We start from the raw sequence: 27,450 nt of genomic DNA, 5'->3' as shown, positions 1-27,450 counted from the left end.
TTTCGTCGACGGAAGGCGAGGCGGCCGGTCCGCCAGGCGATGATGTTCCCGACAGAACAAGCGTAGAAAGTTGCGCGTGTACTCGGTGTGGTTTTTTCATGTCTTTTTTTAATGACGTTCAGCAATCACTGAGCCGCCAGTTTGCTGCTGCAGGGGCATCAGTATGGGATTCGATAAAGGCGACACTGATGGGGACAGTTGCTCGAGAAAGGACTGGCCTCTGGGGCACGCCAAGATACTTTCTGAGGGCAGGATTGTATACATAATCTGAAGGCGAGAAATGCAGAGAGCACACCATCGGTTTCTCCGGCTCTTTTGCCGTTTTATCATTGGCAGATCACTGAGCCATTGCGAACGCCGAGGCTCATTGTGCGGCACCACATGAAAGGACACTGTCGGGTCGACACTGCCGCTGCCCCTGAGCAAGCTCCTTGCGCCGTTGATACAGCCCTCAACACTACATAAACGAGGCATTTTCTGGCTGTTTCCCGCGAAGTCAACGTTTTTCGAGCCACGCAACACGCAACCAAACACTGCAACACTGTAGAGCGGAACAGGCGCGGGCGATGATGCAAGCAGCAAAAACGAAACTACAAAACTATCACGACCGCATGTAGCGCCACGCCATTTTTTCTTATTCCTTATTTAATTTTGCGCTAAACTTGTCCGTCCACGCTTGAAACGGCTTAAAAAATTGGCAAATGCTGTTTATGTGCGTTTAAGGTGTATTTCATTTTGCGTTTTATTAACAGCGATAAATCGCTCTCGGACCAATCGTGGCTGGGCTGCGTTTGTGATCTCCGACGTCACGAACGTGCAGTGCGGGAAATTTAAAGGGGCATCAGTACCTATCCTTCAGTTTTTTGCTATTTTCTCGCTTATTAAACCTCTGTTCGCAGTAAGAATGGTATGGCTGTGATCGTGATAGGATAATCTACCATTAAAGCTGAATTTCCGGTTTCTCTTTAGTGTCCCTTTAAGGGAGAGACCAGCGGTACGGATGGCCTGAAGGACGGTTTTAAGTTGCTCCATGTGTTGTTCAAACGTCGTAGAGAAGACTACGACGTCATTTAAATACACGAGACAAGATTGCCACTTTAGGCCAGATGAGACAGTGTCCATCATTCGTTGAAAGGTTGTGGGTGCAGAACACATCCAGAATGAGAGGACCTTAAACTCATACAGGCCATCCAGTGTAATAAAGGCAGTCTTTTCACGGCTGCGCTCATCCACTTCAATCTGCCAGTATCCTGCCAGTATCCCCTGCGCAAATCCATGGATAAAAAATAGCAAGCATGCCAGAGGCACTCTAAGGAGTCTTCGAAGCACGGCAATGGATAAACGTCGTTTTTTTTTGTAGTGTTGTTGAGTTTGCAGTAATCCACGCAGAACCGTACGCTGCCGCCTTTCTTTTTTACCAACACAACCGGTGATGCCCACGAACTAGTGGAAGGTTGTAAAATGTCGTCTTCGAGCATCTGCTGGACTTGGCTACGAATAGCATCATGCTCCCTCTGGGAAACCCGGTAGGCATGTTGGTGCACGGGTCTCACAGTCGACTCAGTGATGATGCGGTGTTTCTTGAGTGGGGTCTGTTTTACTCAGGAAGTTGAAGCAAAACAGTCTTTGAACAAGTGCAGAAGGCTGAGGAGGCTCTCTTTCTGCACTGGCGCCAGGTGCCAGCTCACATCAATGGCATTGACGGCATTTGCATTATGGGTACTGCTCACCGACAGTTCTGTCGAAGACGCACAGTCTTGTGATGCGTCGAGGTGTTCGAAGTGCGGTATAGCACTGTGCTGAACCAAATGATGGAACTCTCCACTAAAATTTGTGAGCATGGTTGCCGTTTCCTTGCAGTAGAGTTGAACAACATCTCTTGCGAAGCAGAGTTATACTCTGCTCGGAACCTTCGGCGATTCCGGGGACATTTTCATCGGACTCGCACTCAACAATGAGCATGCTTACGTGGTGGTAGTGTAACTGTGCAATCAACGACGCACAATACTGTTAGCTCTGGGGGGCATTCATCCAGTGGTATGGCACTTTAGCTAGAGAATGACGAGTAGGTCCCGCAGATTAATGACGGCTTCATATTCCCGAAGGAAATCCATCCCCAAGATTATTTCCCGCGAACAATGAGGCAGTACGATGAAACAGCCAATAAAGGTAGAACTGCGGATTTGAATTCTGGCTGTGCATCGCCCTGTTACAAGACGACAAGCGGTTGTGTGCAACTGCGGACCTTCCCAAGGCGTCGTAACCTTCCACAGTGCAGCTGCAAAAGTACCACTGAGAACAGAGCATCAGTGTCGACAAGAGCAGTGACTGGATGGTCATCAACAGAAACGATAATGACAGCGGAAACTTTGGTATCAGGTGGGATGTTGGGAATCGATCGGTCGCTTGTAGGTTGCTATTTTGTCACAAGCTGTGTCGAGGGAGGAAATTTGACAGTTTCACGGACAGCGGCCTTACCCCCGCAGGTCGCTGCTCTTAAGTTTCCCCGAGATGGGCTGGAGTCAATGCGGCCGACGAAATCGAAGTATTGCGGCTAGGGGGCGCAAAGCGCCTAGGGAGACTGATCGAGACTGCCGTCGTTGTGGAGCCGCAACTTGATGATGTCCTGCAAGATATGCTTCGATTTCCTGAGGGCGCGCGTTGTGGCGCGGGCAACGCGCGTCCGGGTGAAAGAAGTGGAGACCCATCTGGCGGAATGTACAGTCACGGTAAAAATGACCAGCTTCCCCACAGTAGTAACACAGTGGACGATTGTTGGCTGTGTGCCAAACATTTGGCTTCCTCATGTTCAGTCGTGGGTCACTGTATATAGCCGTATGCAGACTTGCAGCGCTTGGAAACCGCGGTGCTGTCTGTCCCGTCCGAGACGAGAAACGGACTGTAGTTGGCACTGGTGCTGGCGCGCGCACCGCTTCAGCATAAGTGATCAAGGGGGGTGCGAAAGCTTGCATAACCTGCCGAACCTCGTCACAAACCACACCTATAATTGCAGTCACATTCGGTTGGGGTCCCGCAGCTTGCACCTTTTGGAGTTCTTCCCTCACCACGCGCGGTACGAGGTCTGTGAGAGTCATTTTTGTTTCCTGTCGCGATGGAGCAGGCTGTGGCTGTGAGACACTCATATTGCGATGACCGCTGCCGAAGCATCCACTCCATGGTTGTTGCCTCACGAAGGAATTCCGCTACAGGGGCAGGAGGATAACGCACAAGGCCGGCAAAGAGTTGCGCTTTGATTCCGCGCGTCAAGAAGCGCACTTTTGTCGTCTCGGACATGTAGGGATCCACTCGCCGAAACAGCCGAGACATTTCTTCAACAAACTTAGCAACGCTCTCGTTTGGCCTCTGGTTTCGTGACACAAGGGCTTGTTCGGCTTCTTTCAGTTCAGCGCTGCTGTAGGTCTCGCGAAGCAGTTGCCAACTTGTCAGAGAAGATTCGTGTTTCACATACGATATGTGTGCTGAATCTTCGAGTGCGAAGTAGATGTACCGTATGTTCTAGGTGTCGTCCCAATCGTTGAAGCTGGCAACACGTTCGAAGTCATCCAATCAATCTAACGTCCTCGAATGCGTTGCCGTGGAAAGATCATGGTGTGTGTGGCCCATAAGCAATCCAAGGGACAGGAGCAGTTAGGGTCTCTTGCGTCTAGCCTGCCATAGTGGTGGACATTTTTCTTGAGTGGTAGTCCTTACAGGCGACGGCTTCTTTGAGCGATTTGGGGTGAGAAAGCTAGTAACGTCTGCAGCTTTGGGTCCAGTTTGTATAGGGTGTCGCCTAGGTCTACCCCGCACCTCCACCAGTTTGTCGCAAGAGGAAAGGCAAGAGAAGACCACTGGGAGCCAATGGCACCTTTACAGAAGCGGCCACAACAATCAACATATTCCACCTCGTCTTCTACTTACAACCATTCCGAAAATGGGCGCCCAATGTGATGATTGTTATGGAATGAACATGCAAAACAGGCGTGGCAATGGGCGCCCGATCTGATGATGATTGTGGAATGAATATGTAAAACACGCATGGCAATATTTTCATGTAAAAACTCAAGTTCAACACTTCTTTACGATACCAGTAGTGTGGCCAGCAGCACAGAAAATTTATTTACAGACTTTTGCTTAGCGTTGTGATTCAGTATAGTACTTGAATTTTGTGACGGCGGTGCATATGGCGGCATTTCATGTATGCACGTCGGGCAGCTCAATGAGTGTTGCGCATCGCCGGGATTCCGCTAAGTGCAGATGTCGCATACAACCTTGACTGCACCAACTGCACAGCGTTGGCAGTTTAGGCTCTTTGCTTTCCAATTACACACAAGCTTAAAGGGCCCCTGAAATGGTTTGGTCAAATTGTGTAGATGTGTAAGGTACAGCTCCAGCAAAACATCCACGTCACAAATTAAGTGATGCATTTCATATTAAGATAGCTACGGACGATTACAAGTTATCCTCCACCCTAGCCATGCTTTTTCTCCTGCACACATTTGCCGAGGTTAAGATAAGGGGCTAAGCTTCGCCTTCACTGGCTCTGTGTGATGTGACGTCATGTCGTCTACTTCCAGTGTCAGCGTGCAAAGCCTCTCCCCTATCCACCTGACCGTCGATCCCTAGCAAGAGCTATCTAAGCAGCAGGAGTTGCAAGCGTTCTGTCGCCGTGCCGAGTATGTCAGGCATTCCAGTAAACGCATGCTAGCTGAGCGTTTTGACGAATGGTCGGAGGCGTAAACTAATGGCCCTCCATACTACTTCCGCTGTGATAAAGGGGCTTTAGCGTAAGCATGAGATAGATATGAACAACTCGAGAGGAAAAATTCCCCATAGTGCCCATGTATTTAAATCGGCAACCACAAGGGCATCACCATGTTGCTACTCCGTCCAGGCACAGACGCCGAGATGAGCTTCAGACAACACACACAATAAACGCGAACCCAAGCCTCCTTCGGTATGGTGGCGCCATCTAGTTAAGGCACCTTCAAAAACGTCTTTCACGCACCGCGAAATTTAGATAAAGATTTTCTGAATAGCCATCCAATCTTAAGAAAAATATATGCAATGAACTTTACATGTTGTCCATATGTATGTGCTACGTGCTAATGCTTGTTTTTGCATGATACTTTGAATATATTTAGCATTACAAAAATGAGCCATAGCAATATGGCACACTCTTTGTGGCTGCCAGTTTTTTCACTCAGATTTTCCTCTAGAGTTAGTATACTAACTCTATGCTGAGCAGCCTGCATGGTACAGCTACTTGGTGGTGCAGAGCTTATACAGCCAAACACCGAGCTAATATTCCTGTATCCAAGTGCAAAACATTTGAAACATTTAACAATATAATGTGTTCACGATTACACTGCTGCCAAAGATATACACCAGCAGAAAAGTAGAATACACTTGGTTAATGCTTATATTAGCTCCTTGTTTGTCTGGTTGGGCTGTGTGCCAACAGGCGGCTGCACATTGCAGGCCGCTCACATTTGCGACTCTGCCTAGCTGGCAAAATGCCCAGTCCACCTCCGGCATGAAGTGACGACTGCAAATGCTTAGATCCTGCCGCCAATTGGATACTGACAGCCTGATGCACTGCACCCACTCCGCTCGCATGTTGCCTTGCAGAGAAACTGATGCATCGCAGCTTGGCATATCGCCAATCACTAGATTTGCAGCCCACAACACAAGGGCATGAAATGGTCCTTGTGAAAAGAAACCTCGCGACCAACACCGACCGCACAGCTCGCGTGAACCCAGAGCAAGTTGGCACACAAGCAGACATTTAAAGTGTCGAAAGTGCTTGAGTGTAGTTATAAATTGTTGTGTATTCTCTTTGTTACTTTTTCTTTATAAAAACAAATTAACCCACATTCAAACTACAGTAGAACCCCACTGATACGTTTTTCACGAGACCGTAAAAAAAAACAAAAAAACGTAAGAGCCGGGAAACACAAGAGCCGAGAAACAGGTAAAATTGAGAAACGAGAGTACTAGTGATGAACTGCACACAATTTTATCTTAATTCTTACATTTCAAAAAAAAGCTACAGTTTCGCCAAAAAGCCGAAGCATCGATTGCGATACGAAATTAGTAGACAGCTAAACAAAGGTAAGGATAGTAGCTTTATCGCCCATATAAACTTATTAACTATATTAATAAGCATTGTGTCACCATGTACAGGCAAACATGAACACATCACACTCAACGAGTGCGGACACTCGCAGTCAAAACGCTGGCGTGAGGAAGCACGGCAGCAGCAGCGAGCGATGTGGCCTTTGTGCCGTCTATCACCAACGCAAATTAAGCGCCGAGAACACACAGCTGGCACAAAGCTACAAGCCGCCGACGCACCTACACTGCCTAGACTCCCAATGCTTTCAAGATACTGCTCCCGCAGTTGATGCCAGAGGAACATTTACGCACCATCTATGCGCTAAAACCAATTTTATGGCCCTAACGCGTCATAGACACCATCTTTAGATAGAAAATATGGATCTCAAAGGCCATGCTTTTGCTGGCGGAAACCGAAAATATGTCATAGGTGTCGCCCCCGGCACTTTGGTCAAGCCACCAAGCCAAACGACATAAAAAGTCAACATGGCCGTTTGGGCCAGCGCGGGGTGGCAGTTTGCAACGCATGATGTGGTAACGGTCCCGGAGTTGCGACAACAGTGGGGTTACCAATGCATTAGATCCTATGGGAGCTATGCCGGGACCGATCAAAAACGACGTAACAGCCAGGATAACGCAGTACCCGGGAACAGCACCCGTATCATGAACATTTTTTTCACCATAAAGCTGAAAATATTATCGATGACGCAACCCGTGTAGCCAATCGGATAGCCCGCCTAACTGACATCAATTGGGCTAAGTACGAGGGGGCGACTGAAACGTCTAGGGGAGCAGCACTGCTGCAATCGGTAGCGATGCACATTTTTAAAACCTTGCAATGAATTACACGCTTTACACACAGTACTGTAGGGAGCGAGTATGCCCTGGTCCCTTTGTGTGGATATTCACCGGTTCTGTTGTCCCTACGCCTCCCTTCTTCCACTCACAAGGCGGTGGCGCTCCACTCGTGGTGGTTCGCAGTGGGGGTTGCAGAGTTGCTAGCAGTGCCTCACCGCTGTCAGAAAAGTGGGGAGATCTGTCCTGGACAGCACTGGGTACGTACACGTTTTCCACTCATCCGCCAGCCCCTTTGGTATGGTCTCGAACTTGAGTTCGCGGACGGCGCCTTCGCACATATGGCGAGCACATACCTTGTGTTGATCCTTTGCGGACTCTAAACTGAAGAGCGGTGCATAGTGCTCATGCCTGGTCATACTATGCCGAGCCAGACTTATGGAGGCCCAAGCCGACTGAGATTGCCCGAGCTCTCGCGAGTGGACCCATTGGTTATTGCAAGAGCAAGCAGTATAGCCGCGCAGACTTTTCCTAGTCCTAGCGGCGTGTCACGGGAAGCCATCCTCTCACGGCGACGTGCTAGTGGCGCCCCTCTCTGTAATTTTGCCTTAGGCACGGCACCCAACAGATGGCGCTATGGTTTCCTGTGCAAAACACAAACGCGCAGCCATGGAGAAACCGAGCCAAGAAAGCGTTGGATTCGCCGCTGCAGCTGCTCTTGGTCAAGTGGCGTGGACCGTTCGCATGGCGTGGTCCGTTCGCATGGCGTGGTCCGTTCACAATGCACCTGTGCTTACCACCTCCTATAAGTTCCCTCAAGCCTCTTATCAGGGCGGCTTGCATTTCAAGCCAGAGTGAAAGTGCTCTTATCCTTCCTGTCATTTTGTATAGTTTATTTTCTTCAGTCTTTCTTTGGCTTTCATCATCTTGCCTGGCCTGTGTGAACCTCTACAGAGCCTACTTCCAGGATTGAGCAGCTGGTGCGTAGACCAGTAGGCGAAGAAAAGGAGGACAGTATGGGGAAATGAGGACAAAGCTCTCACAATAACATGCTATACGGCCAGGCCAGAAGGCTTCAAGCTGTTCACAGCAACAGTTTCATCAAAACGTGACACTGCATACTCATTGATATCACTCCATAGTGCCCTCTCCAACGATGGAATAGTAGCAGTGTCAGAGGCCCTGCTGCAAGTTCATCAGTGTTACGATCAGTCAGCGGGGATGGCGAACTTCAAGCCACTTCTGATTTCCTATGATGAATTGCTTCGTTAAGCTAAAAATACGTCCCACCAGAAAGACCAGCAGCGACACCATGGCAAGAACGTTTCGACAAATACGTGGTTACTGGATGCCACTTCGTCGCCAACCTTGGCGCTGGGACTGAGAAACTCTTGGGAAAGTGCGTTCTACGTCGTTTCGTTATGACCGCTGCTAGCCGCCATAGCTGTTCGACAGACTAAGCAGCTAATTGCTGGGCCATCCTAGGAGCCGAGACGCGCCAGATTGGGTCAAGCGTGACACCTCCCGTCTACGAGCCTCCCCTCCGCTCTATGTGACAGTGAGCCGGGTGCGCCCGAGGCTACTTTTCCAAGTGTGTTCGGGGAACAAAGGCGCCGGAGTGTTTATGTGCACCCTCGTCCTCAAGGCAGAGCCTTCGGCAACTTTGGATGCTCCGGTTGGAGGAAGGTGTGCCCGCAGGTTTCCCAGGCCTAGAGATCTAGGGAGGCCAGGAGGCTTTTAAGCGGACATTTGCGGCTCATCTAGAGTGCTCTCCCAGAAAGATTTAGATTGTGCTCTCCCAGAACGATGTAGTCTGCTCAGATGTAGTAGCGCTGACATGCTACACTGTACTGTGCTCCATATTCCGGCCAGTACATGTATACCTTGTTATGTAAATAAGTTTGCCTCTTCCATGTAAATAAACCCCCTGCTCCGTTTTCCCTACCTCTCGACCTCGTACTCATCACAAAGGAAGCAACCCTCGTCAAGTCGGCTCGGACGACGGCATGGGCCCGCTAAGCCTCCGTGCGACGCTCCAGTAGCGCAGGCCAGCTACCCGTTTCGAGGCGTAGGCTAGAGAGCGACCCTCTGTGTGACGCCAGACCACGACTCCCGAGACCTACATCAGTCACTCACTGTCATGGGCAGCAGCCTCACCTGGCAGCGGACAATGAAGTGCGTCACCTTGTCCTCGGTACGCACAGACAGAACGTAGTCACCTGGCTTGCTCCGACTCTCACGAACCAAGAAGCTGCCATTTTTGCCTTTCTCCAGAAGGAGCTTCTCGGCTTCCTTGGCCACTAGTGGGCCATGAAACCATCTGCACAGGAATGCACATTAACATGGTTATTTTAGAACACTACGAGGCATGTTGCAGATAACTCAAGCCAGTCATCATAAAAAAAAAGGCAAGTGCAACGCAAATGCAACCAACATTGTTTAGTTGTTCACAGTCTCTTGAGCAATTCAGATTTTTTTTTTTTAGTGGGCCTAGTCAGCGGCTGAACAAATTATTTTCAGGTACTGTTGACCCGAAGGTCATTGCAGAGCTGGTTAATATGCAGTGAATACAAATTATAAAATACACACCTCAGGCAGTGACTTTTATCACCATTAACAAATGCCAATCACAAAATGATATGAATACAACACAATATCAATTTACTGCCTCTACAAATATCAACATAAAATGCAAAGTTTTCAACATAAAGTTGCATGGAGCAGTGAGAAGCACTCCATAGCATTTTGTTTTGTTTTTTTCAATCAATACTACTTTTTCATAATTTCTTTTAAAGAACGGGGATAGGGCCATGCAATTTATGGGAGCAATGCAAGTGCTTTGCTCCCACAAATTGCATTTTTACGAGTAAACAAAATCATGGTATCAGAAAAGTATCAGATTTTGTTTACTCGTAAAAACAAACAAACACGCGAGATAACCAAGGCCTTCCATATCAAAAAGCCTGCTGATATGTGCGTAAGTGAGCCATCTGTGGCACTAACTGACAAGGAATTTGCCTTTTCGAGTGCTACCTGATTTTGTTAACAGACGTAGAAGCTCTGTGTATATTTCTTATTTCTTAAATACCTTAATTGTTATTCCGCATGCTCTTGCACATGTTCCCTTTAGTCAGCCTGAGTATGTGCGTGTGCGCATGTGTGTATATATGCAACTTCCTTCCAAAAATAAACTGAGTTGCGAGTCAGCGCTTGTGTGTTACCTTTGCCTTGTGTCCTTGTTTCTTGCATGTACACTGCAGTTTCATAATGAATAGCTACCAACTCGACCAACTTTCAGTACCTTTACATACTCCCTGTTAGGCAAGTAGTCTCATTAATAAAGATGCTTTAAGCTGCTAGTGCTAACAGTACTAAACTGGTTGCCTTACCGCAACACCTACTTATCTAAAGGCATGGCACAAGTAAGCTGAAATGCCCAGCAAAGTGCCCGCTTTCTCCAGGTTCCAATGTGATACCTGGCTTGTGAAAATCAAATGCATGCCATAAGCAACCAGAGTCAAACATGTCAAATTAAGTGAGAACTTCCATCTGAACTTTTTTTAAAGCAAGCCTCCTAGGTTACAGAAAACCAGAAATAACCCAATTCGGGTGGCAAAATTTGTCAGTAAACATAAAAAACAAAATACTTTAGTGATAAACCACACTGCCTGTCATTTTGTATGCTACGTGTGCACAAATCGATGAACAGCACCACGCACATCATTACCAGCAGCTGAACCTCAATATTAATGTTTGGTTTGTTTACCAAAGCATGAATGTTTACAAAAGCCTCCTTCATATCCACACTATGACCACAAGGTCGAACTTGTGGTCCAGGCTATGCTATGCTTGTAGTATTATATGGCGTCTTGCAATGGCACAACAGGGAAGTGCAGGTATCATCACAATTTCTGTATTGCATGGGGTTTTGTTTTCTCTTTCACAACATTGCACCACCCAAACCACATCCTTTTTGCAAACAGAACTTGTTTTTTGTAAAACTTGACGCACTTTTCGTAAAATTGTAGGAGTAGCTTAAATTCGTAAACAATAGGAAAAATTTGAGAGTTAGCAGGTGTGCAGATGCTTTTTGGAAAGCCTCAAAGGCTATAAATCTCTCACAGCACTTTGATGTGCGAGTGAAGCTGTGAATTGGATAATCTATTTTGGCAGGTGACTAATTGAAATGCCTAATCTGACCAAAATTATAAAAGCACTGAGTTGTAATGGTGCCTGGGCATCTTCTATGAGTGGGAAAAAATGGGCTTTTACCGTGTCCTTGCTCTAGTGCAGGAAAATTTTGATCAAAATTTGTCACTGCGGAAGCACAAGGTAAGGCAAAAGAATTAAACATAGCATGTAAACAAATTTCACAATGGTTCCACCTTGTTTGATATGAAAATGAGCAAACAAAAAATGTTCAAAGGAGGTTCAGAAACATATCCATGCAGGCAAGCTGAATTTATATTTCACTACTACAGAGCAATAATGTTGGGCACTTTCCAGCAAATGGTTGGCACAAGAGAAAGGTAGCACACCGAAAGTAACAAGTGTGAGTGAAATGTGCAAGAACAATCGGTACGCCTTTCCTATGGATTTCGCACACCAAGGGGCCATACAGCAACCACACACACCTCTCAGTGGTTGGGTCAGCACAGATGAGAGGGTACTTGAGCTCAATTATTTCGCCATTGCGTTCCTTGAGTTGGTCCTGGTTCTCCATGTAGTACTGGACCAGTTCAGCCAAGGTGGCAAAGTTCTCACCACCATACAGGTCATAGTAGTCACCCGTGTTGCGAATCTTTATGTGGGTGACCACACCATTCCTCCTGCACAGAACAATGGGGCCAAGCCTTTAATGTTTCAGCTTTTTTCGTGAGAATATGCGTTGGCAATTAGTGGCTCGGCACTGACACTCCGAGGTGCTGGCACATGGCAGGCTTGCCTCCTTGCAACATAACCTCGATATAACAAACTTCAATATAACGAAATTCTTGATAAAAGTATTTAACTTTTCATAACCTTTTGTCCATAGAACACCATGTATTTAGAACATCAATACAACGAAGTGTGTTTGTATGCAATTCCAATGTAACGAAATTTTACTGCCGCCGCAAAGGAATACCGAGACAATAAATGGAAACTTCTGCGGACGCAGATGGTCAAATGATTGAATTACAAGTGGCTGCTTCCGAACGCACCTCTCAAATCGCATGCCGCGTGACTAGAGTGACCGCCGAAGTTGCGTATAAAGTCCAAGTGGAATAAGATCCTATCGAGCCCCGCGCACTGTGAGCATAAGGTGCGAGTGAAAGCATGCGAGGGTGAGACAAGACAGATGGCGGCTTCGCGAGTGCCGCCTTCCCACGCGATCAAAGAGGGGGAGGGGAGCGAGCTCGCAGTAATGTGATCAAGTGCGCGCGAGAGGGTACATAAGCTGGCATGCGTCTAGGCCGCGGCTGTGCATGGGTGTGAGCGCGGCATACGCAGCCACGCACCCTGCTTAGAGGTAATCTGCCGCGTAATGTACGAGTGGGCTCATGTAAGCTGCCTTCCGGCACGTTTAGTATTAAGGCTCATCCACACTAGGCCGATACGACATCGATTTTGGTCTGCCGACTGTTGGCGACAGCGTTTTCCTTCGTTTAAACCGTTGGTCACAGCATTTTCCGTCCCATAAACTGCTGTCGCCAGCAGTCGGCAGACCAAAATCGGTGTCGTATCAGCCTAGTGTGAATGAGCCTTTAGAGGTTGCTTACTCTCAAGTTTTGAAGTCCCGTTGAAACGAGAGGCAGACGAAGCATTCGCTCCCCGCTGCCGGTGCATTTTCATGATATCGTCATCCCAGTGCAGGTAATGCTATCAGCCGTGGGGGTGGAGTGGACGCGAAAGTGTGACTGGCTTCGCTTAACTCATACCACCGATATGAAGATATTGTCGATGTGGCATGAAACTGTACGATTCGTCACCAACTTCCAAATTCAACCAAATGAATTGTATTTTCATTCAAATTTTTTTTTTCGATTGCCCGATAATTTGGAAAATTTTGCAGCCCGTTTTCGTGTAAGAGAAATCAATTGGTGACTGTACTTATTTGCATAAAAGGTCAAATTTCAATAAAACAAAACTTCGATATACGTAACGAAGCAAATTGCTTATTTTACTGACTTGAATATATCGAGCTTTAATTGTATTGCAAAACCCGACAGCTCACCGGACAGCTCACCCAACGACTCAAGCCTGCCCCAAAGTATACACACCACAGCCTTGTGCAGGCACGCCATTGCACCGTCTGTGATTCAGAACCCTGTCAGCTGGGCTCTTCGGGGCTTAGATAGCTTTGTCCCCCAAATGCCTGCATGTAGCAGTAGAACTTGCCCAGACTCCTGCTCAAACTGGTTAAAAGCCATTGTGGATATGTGGAAGCGAGTACTATGCCGACCAGAGATGTGCAAAAGAGCCTTCGTGTGGTTCTGTACCCCTTCTGTTTGATCAAGCTCAAACCTCTGGCAAGCTTAGAATGTAATTTTCTAGCTTTCTGCAACTCTTAAACATGCCAGGAACAACAAAGAAATTCAGAGATATATATACAAGGTCTGTCTCGAATGTTTTTAAACTTGCTTTGCAAACACAAGCTTCCAACTATGTACCTAGTAAATGAACATGCGCTGCCTATGACCGTGTTTTATGATCAATCTAAACTAAATTCTGCAATTATGTGATAATAGGAATGCATCCCACTGTGCTTGACATTTCACACCCTTGCTGGGAAATTCTTTGACGATGCCAGTGTATTTAAGTTAGTAAGTTCTTGAAAAGATTGCGATTTGGCAGAGGAGGGGGCAAAAGGAGGCCTCAGTAGGAAAATTCCAGTTAACCCATTCAGAATGAGACATACAAATAACTGAAGGCAATGTCTACCCACAGTGTAAGAGCAGCACCTTTTTGTCGCAGTCTTGACAAGGTGCAGCCATACACAGGGGTGGGCCGTTGCAACAATTTTTCTGCCCGTGTGCAATATTCTTGATTTCTTTGTCCAAAAAGAGCGAACACTGCCATTTCTATGCCGCGTTCACACAGCACACTACACAGCTGCTGCCCTCACAACTGTCCCCGCTGCTCAGATTCGGTTCGGGATAGCACACTCTGCATGATACAGTAAACTGCCCTCTCCATGAATATTAGATGGAATGTCAAAACTTTTCACTGCACACACCCTGCGTTCAGAATTCAAGAGCACGAACACAAGATGCAACGCTTTCTTCAGTTTTCCCCATTACAACTTTCTTTATTTTTCCAATTTTGGGCTGCCAAGTTGGGGGTGCAGCTCTTACATAAGTGCAGCCCTTAGTCGAGTATATACAGTATTTTTTATTGCAATATGCAAAATGTACAGAGAATAAACATAGAAGAAAAAGAGAAGTGTACACTGGAAGTGAGCTTCTCCCCAAACCAACTATGGCTTCGTGTGTAACAAATGCAGAAAGTTCTTTGTTGAAAGTGAAATGGAAGTGTACAGTGCATTTGCTTTCCTGTGCAGTATACCACTGCAGCCAAGGCATTCTTCTGACCGTGCGTGCAAAAGAAAGCGAGTCGTGCGCCAAGCTTCCTCATCCTCCGTTCCCGTTCCAATCCTACAACTGCTGCCTGCCGTTCAGTGTTGGACTAGGACATTTAGCCAGAAACTGTGTACTCATAACTGAAACTCAGCAAGTAAAAAATACTTTTCTGGTGTGTTACCCATAAATGGTTAACATGGAAGTCCATCAATTTCATGGATAAAAACTCATCAGGAATGACTTGGTTGTGCACTGTGGGGATCATGGTGCTTAGTTCAATCTCTGGGAACCACCGTCCCAGTGGCAACATGGCGGACACAGCTAGCGCGTCAGAGCTTATTTTTTGCATAAACCGTCCTTCTCCCAACCGGCGTCGATTCACCACACAAGCACATGTCACCAGGACACGCCTGAATTAGCCACCCGAGTGGCAGCCCCCGGGCGCTTCCTGAACCTGAGCTCTCTCCTGCCGAGAGCTTCAAAGCCGCGGCCACAGAAGACGCTCACAGCCCTGCCACGAGTCGGTTACATGGCACCGCTGGTCCCGTGACTTTTCGTTCAGCCCTAGCGCTGCAAGCGCACTTACTCGATCAGCTTGCAGTGAGCGATTGCCTGTAAGCACTGTGGCTGTCGCACTGTGTTGTACCTTGGGTTTATTTAATAAGCCCGTGCTTGTTGACATTTTCATTGTGGAGTGTTCTCTGCGCCGTGTCGGAGAGTTGACGAACCCTGCCATAGCGATGTTGTGCACTGCGAAGTGGAGGAGTGTCGTGCCTTTTCCTGATCGTCGCTCGTAGGGGTAAGCCTCGTGCAAACCCATCTCTACAGCACGTGCAGCCACGAAGAAGAATTCAGAGCTCTACTCCCCAGAATGTTGCATTCCTCTACAACAAATGCCATTGCTTCCAGAGTCTACTCAGCAATCACTTTCATTTTGAAAGAAACTCGTCATTAACAACCCCTTCATAGCTGTCTCCCCAACCAACCCAGCAGACATATCTAACAGACAAAACTAAAGTGCTTTCTACCCTCCCCTGCTGCTGAATACCAAAAAGGCATTTCTAAGATTTAGTGCATCTCTCAAAAAAAAGATTTTTTTTGAACTCTACAGAGGATCAGCAGCACAGTTGGCCTTTTTTCGCCATTGTGGTCGGGCTGCTCCTTTACTCGGTGCCCAGGAAGGCAAAGGACTTGCAGTCAACTCGGGTGGTCTGACTGCAAGTTCAACCCACCTGGTTTAAATCCAGCTGGGGTATCAATGATCCTTATTTGCTTGGCTACTCTGTCGTCAAAAGCTGTGACAGCAAGTGCCCCACCACTGCTGCCTGGCCAGGTTGGAACACATCCTTCCCACCAGCTCAAGAGCTGCGCTGCACGCACCACAGCTGGTGACCATGCACTTCTTATAGGCAATTCAACAACCATTGCTCCAAACCAAACGCACTCGCTTACTTTCAAGTCACAGTGGTGTGCACTTCATACTAGACTCATGCTCACATGTACTCACTCCCATTCCTATCCGCAAACACCTTTCCTTATTCCTGACTGTGAACTTGGTGCATGCAAGTACCTGTGTCCAAAAGCAACAAATAAGCTTTTTCGGCAAAGATGGCCTTATTCTCCCCATGGGGGAAGTGAGCTGGCCTGGCAAAGACACGCCTTGTCTCAATGTTGACTACAGCAACATTCCTCATTTGAGAATTGAAATTCCTTTGCTGAAGGAAAAGCTTACAACAACCAAGGAGAAACAGAATGGTAAATTTTACCCTTCAGTCACTTAGTCTAACACTTGTTCTTCACTGGTACCATGCAGCAAAACAGAGGATGCTGATTACGCAAAGCCTCAATTCGCATAAGTCCAATTTATTGCTCCAGTTGGCTCTTAAGAGCACCACAAAAGAGATTGGATCAATGTCTTGCTTTCTGAGCTGTTGGAGAAAGTGCTAAATGCCATGAATTACTACCAAGTCCCAGGTGCTTCGCAGAATCAACAAGAGTAATGCCCGAGAAAGACCACAAGTGCAGGTGCACAGTGCGAGCAGCATCACTAGCCTGACATCCACATTTCCTGTCAGTTGCGCTCAACATGAGCAGCAAACACCTCCACAGCATATGGTCAGTCCTACAAAGGCATCACCGTTTCACAATGAACAATAGTGATACACGCACTTATTTATTTTATTTCCATGGACTGCATTTCACCCGCTAACAACTTAAAGTTGTTCAGCACAACTAGTTCAGTGCAAGACGCACCTGCATAATTTGGAACTTATCATAACTTGGAATGTTATCATTGATTCTACCTGTTGTGTCTGTTCACACCGAACTTTGCGTAATGTAGCGAAGAAGACTGGCGCGCCCTATGGACGCACTATCATCAGCGGCCCGCCGATGAAGAGGGGCTCGCGCGCTCTCGGTGTCTGACGCTCGACTGAGACGGTCGCGTTTCTGAGTTGTTAATAAACCGCATTACAGTAATCAGACTGTATGCACGACACTAATTGTATAGTACTTTCTGGAAAGCATGCGGGCACCAGCAATTATGCTGGAACCTTTGACGAGTCATGCAAAAAAGACAATGCGCTTGACCCGCAAATGAGATTTTGACAATCGCCAACTGTGCTCACCACTATCGTTGTGCTTTGAGTGGCACTCCGTTTTGCTGGGCCCAGGTTCGCCTAATAAAGCGTTAACGTTTTGAAGTCATGCTTTTGACAAAGTGTTATTTTTGCGGTTACAACAATGTGACAATAGCATGAACTGGAACTCCCAACTATACGTGTCTCTATAATACAGGAAACAAGCATTTGGCTTTAATGCAAACCCAGTGTGGAGTGTAACTATGCTTGGAGGTGCCACTCGTGCATTTAAATGACTCAAAGTAAGTTGTTGACCGTCGCGGATTCCACACATTGAAGAAACGACGGCATTCATTTGGGCAGCAGGGGTGTGCTTATAAAAAGAGACACACTGCTGTTTCAATGGCTTTCCCTCCCCTAACATATCTGTGCACTTCTAGGCGTGCCTGAAGGCTATGCATGTTTTATGCATTTCCTAGTTCTAGAGGGTCAAGTGGGGCCATCAATCCAGGTGACTATTTTATGGTTGAACCACATGCATTACGTATGGGCCCCATCTACCATAGGTGAAAGCACTGCGCATGAAACATGCATTCCAGCATTCCTTTTTAGTTGCATAGTCAGTGGCAAAAATCAAAGTGGGGCACAGCAGTATCGCAGTGGTGCTTGCAACTGTGTGTTGCAATGTGGTTGGCAGCAATCGGAGTGCTCAGCACAATGTGATGGACAATATGGTGGCCACTCAACCAGCTTGGCTACTTCATGGCCAGTGATCAGCCAGACGTGCCCCCTGAAAACTTCACAGACAAGGCTGTGCGCTACAAGCATCTGCAAATGCACTCAGCAGCTTTGCAGTGAGGCACACTCATTTCGCGCCTAATTTCTCAAAGTTGCATGAAAGTAAATTAACATATGTTAAAGTTAACCACCTGACAGAGAGTGTAAAGTCTCCTTTCTTGGACTTGCTGGGCCGTGCGAGGAAGCTCCCATCACAGCCTTGGTCCAGGAGGATCTGCTCCGCTTCAAGGCCTGACAGGTTGGGATGGAACCATCGCCCATGGCTGCACAACATGGCAGGCACCACAATCACCGTGAGCAACTATGGCATCCAGCATGTGCTGCAGTTAACTACAGATGGCTTGAATTTTTTTAAAGGTTAGACAGCCATTATAAAACTTCACCTTTCAAGCAGGTTACACAACCATATGCAAGCACTCCATATCAATGATCCTTATCACACATCAAATTATTTGCGTAAAACATTTCCCACGTGGTTTCCACAGTTGTTTTCAGGGCAACAATCAAGGCAATGGGTTACGTGTGGATGCACTACTACTTTTCCAGCCTCATTTTTCTTCAGCACAGCCTCAACTCCCCACCAAGTTCTATCTATAAGTGGTCCGTTTGTTTTTACAATGGCTAGTAGAACTTTTATTTCAATACAACAGCAACATGCAATACCCCTAACAGAACGGCCTTAATAAACTGAATTGAACTGAACCAAGTTTATCAAGGAGGAATAAAAAAAAACTATATAAAGTACACATGCATTGCTCTGGCTTCTGCTTCACTCAGGTTAGCTATCAAGGAATGTTCAGAGAAAGTATCGCTTTCTCTGAACATAACAGAGTTGTCAGTTTACCCATCGCCCTGTCCGTCTTCCGTCAAAACTTGGCAGCGCACTCAGCCATGAAATCGCACCAACTAGCTCCTGTCGCAACCTTACTAGCATATATTTCGAGTTCATCGGGCTTCTTCGTTCATACTTTTCCACCATTACCATGCATAAATTTTTTCATGAACATGATTGCTGAAAGGGTCCAAACCCGCAACCCTTATGTTTGCCCAGGCTCAAGGCATTGCTACGCCCGTTCTATGAGCGATGCTTGGAAACATGGTGCTATCAGACAAGAGCGCCAGAAGGCTTTGTAAGATACTACGCTCGGAAAGCCGGAGGAAGATTAGAATGTTTCGGCTTTACATTGGCGTGACTTGCGAAGCAGTCTTCAGGCACAAAGCATCGCGCCAAGCTGCTAAGTATTTCTGCAATGTAGCAAAGACGACTGCTCAGAGGACTTGGGACTTCCAAAAGTTCCTCCCAAAGAGGAGAAGACAGGAAACAGTGGACCAGAAGACGGTTATATACCTGTCTGGACACGACATCCCAGAATATGTTGTGTGAACCCTCAGCAAAGGGTCAAAATCTGCAGTAAAGCCCTCACCAACCCCGGCTGCGCTGCTCTCGATGGTTCACGCAGAAATTAGGCGAGTACCAGAAGAAGCAAGACAAGCATGCATCTTGGAAGCGGTGGAGGCTCTGAATAAACACTCAAAAACCTAGAAGTACGCAACTGAAGATGCGAGAAACAGCGACGTTTCTAAAGAAGAAAAATTGGTGCTTCTGATATCTGATAAGACTGGGTCGTTTGTGCTTACTGACGAAGATGTATTGAAGAAAAAAAGCCCTGGAAGCCATAAGCAAGAATGTCGATGTTACGGATCATGGCGGCAGAAGGCTGGAATGACCGATATCGCACGTTGCAAAAGGTGCCTTTCGATGAGGCTAGAAAGAGTCAAGAGGGAAGTGAAGTCCTGCAAGCAGCTGTGTCTAAAGCCATTCTACGGTGGCTAGATGGGTAGGTGTGCCGACCGGTGCGACTGGAGCGTAGTTCACCGCTTTTCCGCGTCATGACGCAAAATTGGCGCTGCGGTCAGTAGAACGGTTCTGCAGCACGCGTCGTCTGCTACAGGGGGCTGAGGGCGAGCAAAAAATAAAAAATAAAGCCCGTATTGGAATAGTTGTATGTCGTCTGTTCGTGTCAGTTTCAAAGGTGAAGAGCTCCGGGTCTCTCGTACTGCTCGCAAGTTCCTAAGCGATGTGCAATGTTCCAGGTCGTAAAAATGACCGGCGAGATTAGCGGCGGCATTGCTCCATCAAGGAAGACCACCAAGAAGACTTACTGCTTCACTCCGAACTGCAAGTCGGGCTCTAAATTTGTGAGAAAGACAGCGGAAATGTTCACCCCGGGCTGCTCAGTAGCTTGCTCAGTATCGGCGACGTTAATGAGCAAGCGGTACACCGAAAAGCGTACGTCGATGAGCTCCTCAATCGACATTGGAAATTTGCAAGCCGCACACGAGGTGCTCAGCGCCTGCGTCATCGAGCACCACTGCGCTGCTACAGGGAAAAGAAAAGTGGCTCTAGGCCGATATTATATATAGCGCAGTATGTAGCAAGGAAGTTCCTGCAAAGAACCAAGTGCTCCGATGGTTCAGGGACATTACTGAATTCAACAGAATGAGTAGGTCAGGACTGTTGCTCCCTTCTGAAGCACTAAAAAACTGGTAGCATTGCTCGAAGACGCCTTCAAGCTGTGCTTCAGTTTAAATGAGTTACGAAGGAACAGTATCGCCGAATTTGCATCCTTTCTGCAGCTAAATCCTCCGAATTTGATCGGCTGTAAGCGGCACAAGAGAGAGATCACAAACGATGTTGTGAAGTTCTATTCAATTACAGGCCTTTACTTTCTTGTCAAGGGAAAGAACATGGCACGCGAAAGCAACAGGGAGAAGAGGAATCACCTGAAGCGGAGGCGTGTGCTGTGAATAATGTTGTGATGTGGTGGACCAACGTTGCGGCCTTGCTGGCGCTAGGCTATTTATGTTGGTGCGTCTGCTGACTCAAGTTACGAGAACGTTTCTTGCATTTTAAATATATTCATGAATCTACGTCAAGAGGTATTGCTTTATTTTATTGCAACCAAACAGTGAACCATATGCATTTACCAACACAATTCGTCTCGTAACAATTTAAATACTGTAACTGATGCAACAATGAACACAATAGCTGGATTTCTCGAAATTGAAATATTAGAACTTACTAAATATCACGTAAACACGTTTTCATATACCATATAAAACCACTGCAGTATTGTTTTATGCATGAAAAAATGCATCTATGTAATTAATGCAATGGGCTGGAGCGCCGCGTTTATACCAATAAATGTGACCAATCGCCAAGCTAGAAAATTAACTTCAGCATATTGTGTCTTCTGACTAGACGTCAGCAACAAAATCCCCATTCTGACTTCGCCTAGACTGCTCAAAACGGCATTGAATAATGCGTACTTCAAAGCTAGAGCAGAGGCAGCGATACTATCAACCACGCTGCTCGTCTACACAGCTCAGCCATTATACCGTCCGCAGCGCCACTTTTGCGTCATAGAAGTGGTGAACTACGCTCGGTCAGCACATCTAGCCACCGTAGCCATTCTTTACCGTGAAGACACAAAGAAGGAAACAGACTAAGAAGTAAAGGGCGTGGCAGGGGCTTATTGCAAGGCACCTGCAAAGGCAACTGTCACTATTACCAGTGGACGACCCTTTCCGTATTCAAGGATCTGAGGAGGTGACCATATTCCTTCAAAAATCTGTGCTAGTTCGGTGCGTATCAGTGGATGTCAAGGACATAACCTTCAGAGTCTCTCCGAAAGCCATGCTCAATGCCGCTGAGGAGTGCATAAACAGCTTTGGATGCGCACAGTTCATCGAAAAAGCAGGAACTCGAGTGAGTGACTTTTTTTTGGACCTGCTTAACTTGTATTTGGACTCCCTTTTTATAGAGTATGAAGGAACACTATTTCTACAAAAGGAAGGTGTTTGTGTATATTCGTGTATGGCACCAGTACTGTCTGATCTGTACATGGCACAAGGGAACCTATGAACCTGGAATAGCAGCGTTGCACAAGAAACGAGGACACAAGGCTCACAGGTTGCCCCAATCCTCAGCGGTATTTTCCTGGCCACAGCGGACAGAAACGTTCCCGTATGTAGACGATTACTTGCTTTTTGCTCCGATGAATAAGGGCAGCAGTGTACCCTTGGATGAAATTATGCCTTTGCTTCAACAACACTTTGAAGGGTTGGGGGTTCACATATGAAATGCCCAAATGTGGCACAATGCAGTACCTTGACCTAGAAATTGCGATGACCGAACACCGTACATGCTGGATGCATCAGCCAAGGGGAGAAAAAGAACTGCTCAGATTTGATCCAGGACAATCAAAAATTGTTAAAAGAGCAGTTGCCTTTTCCTGCATGCACATATCTATTAAAAACTTTTGCAGGCATAACATTCAGAAGAGCCTGTGTGGGTAGGGAGCCAGGTTAAAGAGAAGTTTCCCTGATAAAGTGATCGGCTCAGTAGCAGAAAAGGCCCTTCGAACTATTACCGCCAGGAACAATGAAGAACGCACAAAAGATGGGGAGCATAAGAGCAGACCAGTACTTTTGCCTTGTGTACATAATATCTCCCACAGACTAAAGAAAATTGCTTCTAAACACAAAGTAGCCGTTGTTTTTTGAGTGCCGGCAAAACTTAAATGTCTCTGTGAGGAAGAAAACTGATCTGGTGGACAGCAACCGTTGTGATGCGAGACAAAAACAAGTTTGTTGATTGTTTCAATGTGTTGTATACTGTATACCGCTATCCTATGGCAGCAGTTATATTGGCCAAACGGGAACGCAATTATGTTGGCAATCAGATCACACCCCAGAAATTAAGCCACGCACTATGCAACATACAAACCGCACTTCTATGACACAAATGTTATCACACAGTTGAAGACAGAAAGGGAGCTATACGAGGCACTTCAAGTAAATGTCAGTAGTGAATGAGTGAATGTATGAAAAAAAATTACATTATTGAAAGCCACAAATGCACATTTCGCTTCTTTGGGCTAAAATCTTGTACCCACTCCTGCTATGGCTCGAAATAGAGACAGCAGTATTTGTAAATAAAATAAAACCATAAAAGTGCATGTGACTTCAGCACACATGTTGACGTTAAGTGAGCTGTGTGGTTTTAATCTGTTTCCATTTTGTGGGCCCCGTTTTCTGCAAATCGTCTTTCAAATTCTGTACACAAGGACCATGCCGGGAAAAAAAATTGGAGGACGCTTAAGCTTCGCCTTTAAGAGTGGAACGCGAGAGCGTTATCGGGCCCCGTTCGCATTGCATTTTTCTTTCAGTGGGCTTCATTCACTGCAACACAGAATGTGGGAAAGCCACCTTACAAAGACCAAGCTTACACTGATCCCCTTAAAGTCGGTTTCACTTTTAAACAGTAATGCACTGCTGAGATGTTTTTCCAGGGGCAATATAAGTCGTCTTATATTAAAATGAAGGCCCTAGCACTTTTTATTTATTAATTGTCTGGGTGTTGCCCCGACGCGCACGCTTGTCCAAAACGCATTAGGCAGGCAAAGTCTAATTTGACATGCCGGGGATGCGAGCGCCATCTGGATAGCATTTACAAACTACCTGAGTGCGCCCTGTTCGTAAGGTAGAAATGCTGGAAAAGGGGTTTGTGTTCGAGTTTCCTCGTAAGAGAATTATGCTTTCTCATACATTCAAATTACAATTCGACGCCACCATGTCTGTAGGTTGTGGTTAAGTCATACTTTACTATTTTTTCTGACAGATTTCACTGAGAAATACAATTTTTGTTCACCAAAACCTTGCACCATGTGGAGGGCCTGTGTGGTCGGGCTGATTCAGGCTGATTTTTTTCTGCCATGGACGCCAACATCCACGCCAATGCCAGATTTCCTGCGACACGGGGCCCTTAACGCTATCGCGTTAAAATAAACCAGTTGTCATTTCATGCATCACCCTGTCTGTCTTCTTTTGCCAGTCTTTCGTCAATCAGTCTTTTGACAAAACTGGGCAGCACACTTAGCCATGAACTGCTATTTGTCGTGGCATCCAAGGTTGCGTGACTCCGCTCGTTTCGGAGCAGCTTTAGAGCAGTTTCTCTCACTTGTAGCATGGATGCAACAGCTATAATAGAATGTAGCAGAATGGAGCAATTGTAGCAGCATTACCGCCACTGCTATATAGATATACAGGCTCCAAATCGCTGAAGTAGGCTAAGCATGCTAATCGCATTTATAAAGCTGAGGGAGGACAGAGGGCTAGGCCGATGGTGCAATATTCTTTTACTGTGCGAAGCTGTAATGCCTAAGGGAACCATGAAACACTTGGGTATTTGGCAGAGAGGGTCGGGTGCATCAGAACAGGGGGAGCAATGGCTGCCCCAGTCAAAGGGCAAAATTACAAACACTTCTACAGAAAATTTCCGTGGTTGCACACAAAATATCTGCTATTCTACTTTAACAGAAATTTGTTGGTGAAAGAAAGAGACAATTTTCGTTTTTGAAGTCAGCGCTTAAATTAACAATATTGCCCCTAGCTTGCAGTGTCCCATGTGGCTGAAATTTAATTTATTTTCTGATGTGTCATAATCCATGTTTTGGCTGTAGCTTGGAATAGGTTATTGTCGCTACTGAAGTAGATTATGGAGCCGCCAAAGAGCGAACAAGTAAAAAGCTGGCGGACTGGTTTACTTTCCTCTTTTCTACACGTACATTCGTACACGTATCAGTACTCTCGTTTGCCGTCGCTCCCAATGCTACCTGAACGACAGGCGTACTACGTCGTTGATTTATATATTTCTCAATGCCAGCTCTCTTATGTTTCACCTCTAGCTTTGACAACCTCATTTACCGTGGGTAAACAGAATGGCGTCAAAATGATGAATGTACATGAACAGTCTGGTGAAATCTATAGACTATCGGTAACAAAACTTGACAAAACATTGCACAAAACATACAGTTCAGGCACAGCACTGTTTTTATTTGCTGCAGTTAGTAAACCAAACTCTCGTTTCTATATAATATTGCCTTTATGTCTGTGTGTTGATTGTGTTTATATGTTGGGCACTCAAGGAGTATAAATTATGATATTTTGGTAGCGGTTTTTTTTTTTCGCTCCCCTAGTGAAAAAAAAGTTACGACGCCACTGGAAAGAGGGCATAGTCATGGAAGGGTCAGCATAGACTGTCGTCAAATACCTTTGGCCATGTGAAGTCTGTTGCAATGTTTTTCAGTGCAGCAGGCATTGTCAGCCTTCCTCAGAATCAGTAAACAAAGTGCCATCATCACCCCATCATTTTTGGCATCACATCACAGTCATGCCACTACCCGATCAAACGAGTTCAGGATGTCAAAGAAGGCTGTCCTTGTTACACACCCTTTGGGATTCCCCATAGAATTCTATCGGTGCACGCGATGACCTTAATTTAAATATAGCGAAATGTGTCTTATCAGCATGCAGTAATGCTGTGTACAGAACAAACCATCGCAGTGCACATTTAAATTTATCCAAGGAAACAAAACACTAAGGCTACTTTACACTGTGTGGGTTTGTTCCAGTTGATCCACAGGTCTGTCACCCCTACTACATGCAACTGCTTTGCTGGGAAGCATTTTATCAGCAATAATGCATGTCTCCCACCAAAGCAATTGAAGAAAACAAATTTTAAGTGGAGCAGAGTGTATTACCAACATGTTGAAAACCACACTGGTGCCACCATTTCAAGCCCCTATGCATTCACACACATGACTGCATGGTTGAGCCACATGTGCAGGCAATGCATGAATGAAAAACTTTGGAAAACATTGCAGACGTTAAGCGAAACATGCAATTCTTTTCTACTGTGTGTTCGTGAGAATCATTACCAGCTTTTTCTTTATGTCCAATGCAGGATGAAGTCCTCTCCCAGTAATTGCCGATTACCCATGTCTAAGGCTAGCAGATTCCAAGTTATGCCTGCAATTTCCCAATGTCATCACACCACACAATTTCCGTCCTCGCCTGCACTTCCCTTCCATTGGCACCAACTAATGCACCACCTGGTATCTGCCCAACAAATTACATGGCCTACCCAGCTACATTTTTCTCTCCCTAAAGGGACCCTGAAACAATTTTGACAATCTTGTACAAACGTACTGATTCGTTAGGGTAGGTCCTGATCGTTGACACATCTAAGTGCTCCGCATGAAGCGTGTAATTTATTATAAGGTTTTAAAAATGTACATCGCTACCGATCGCAGCACACCACTCGGAGTTTTCAGCTGCCCCTGACCAAGTGACGCAAGGTGACCATATGGCCTCAGTAGGGCGAGCTATCCGATGAAGTGTCGTTGATAAGTTTTCTAACTTTATGGTGAACAGACGTTGTTCATAATAGTTTAGATGTTGGTTTATTTGTTTCTAAAAAAAAAAAGGCAATAGAAGAGAATGCACAAGGACAATTTATCACAACACTCAAGCAATTCCGGCACACAGCAAGTGTCTGCTTGTGCTACCAGCAAGTGTCGTCTGCTTGTGCTACAACGTGCTCAGTGTTGACGAGAGCTGCGCAGTAAGTTTTGGTCTCGTTCTTTTCGCGAGCACCATGGTTCGCCCTTGCATTGTGGGCTGCAAACGTAGCAATCGGCGAGATGTCAACCGACGACATTGTGCCTCTCTGCAAGGCAGCAGACGAGCTGAGTGGCTGCAGCGGAACGGACTGTCGGTATCCAAACGGCGCCAGCACCTACGCGTTTGCGGCCGTCACTTCACGCCGAAAGATTACTACCACAAAAGAGCTTAGCAAATGCAAGCGCAGGTGGACTGGGCATTTTACGAAATGAGTGGAGGCACAAACGTGAACTGCCTGCACAGTGCAGCCACCTGGTGGCACAGAGCGCAACCAGACAAACGCAGAGCTAATATAGCAGTAACCAAGTGGATGCTACTTTGCTGCTGGTGTAAATTTACGGCAGGAGTGTAACTGTGAACATGTTATTTTAAATGTTTAGAATGTTTTACACTTGGCTACAGCAATATTATCTCTGTATTTGGCTGGTGAAGCTCTGCTGGACCATGCAGGCCGCTCACACTCACGCAAAAGCCCCTTCATCACAGCGGTATGGAGGGCCTTTAGTTTATGCCTCTGCCTATCCATCATAACGTCTAGCTTGCCTGCTTTTACCGAAATACCAAACACGCTTGGCACTGCGACAGGCACGCTGCTTGGATAGCTATCGCTGAGGATCGATGACCAGGCAGCTAGTGGAGAGGTTGGAGAGGCTTTGCGCGCCGTCTCGCCGTCTCCAAGACAACCAGAAGTAGACGTCACGACGTCGCATCATGATGAAGGGCCAGTGAAGGTGGAGCTTAGCCCAAACCACTCAGCGAAAGAGTTCAAGAGAAAAAGTATGGCTAGGGAGGAGGGTAACTTGTAATCGTCTATAGCTTTCTTAATACGAGATGCTTCACTAAATTGTGGCGCACTTAAGCGTACCCTATGCATTAGAAAATTGGTAACTGTTTCAGGGGCCCTTTAAATCAAGCATGGCAAATAATAAATTGCTCTGCCTGAATCAAGAAATTAAATTCATATGTTGGCCTAAGTGCAATGCATTAAAGACTGCAGCATTTTCGCAGCGACTGGTGCCACTACACTGCAAAGGCAGCTTTCCTGCAGCATTCAAGACCGTCAACACTTGCATCTG

At 46.4% G+C, this 27,450-nt stretch overlaps 1 protein-coding gene across 5 annotated transcripts in view; it reads right to left on the bottom strand.

The window, feature by feature from the left end:
• LOC119446843 (tyrosine-protein phosphatase non-receptor type 11-like) overlaps positions 1 to 27,450 on the bottom strand; it is a 197,206-nt gene that overhangs the window by 157,736 nt on the left and 12,020 nt on the right. For all 5 annotated transcript variants that reach the window (XR_007466205.1, XR_007466204.1, XM_037711408.2 and 2 more), the window contains exons 2-4: positions 17,980 to 18,111; positions 11,547 to 11,741; positions 9,070 to 9,232 (exon numbers count right to left, since the gene is read on the bottom strand). Coding sequence is in view for 3 of the 5 variants with exons in the window: in XM_037711408.2 (XP_037567336.1) it covers positions 9,070 to 9,232; positions 11,547 to 11,741; positions 17,980 to 18,111 (490 nt within the window). In the remaining 2 variants the exon portion in view is untranslated. The remainder of the gene's footprint in view (positions 1 to 9,069; positions 9,233 to 11,546; positions 11,742 to 17,979; positions 18,112 to 27,450) is intronic.

Source organism: Dermacentor silvarum, chromosome 3 (genome assembly GCF_013339745.2).
Source record: "Dermacentor silvarum isolate Dsil-2018 chromosome 3, BIME_Dsil_1.4, whole genome shotgun sequence".
Classification (NCBI taxonomy): Eukaryota; Metazoa; Arthropoda; class Arachnida; order Ixodida; family Ixodidae; genus Dermacentor; species Dermacentor silvarum.
The sequence above is the reverse complement of the archived record's forward strand: the minus strand, read 5'-3'. Positions and strand labels throughout refer to the sequence as shown.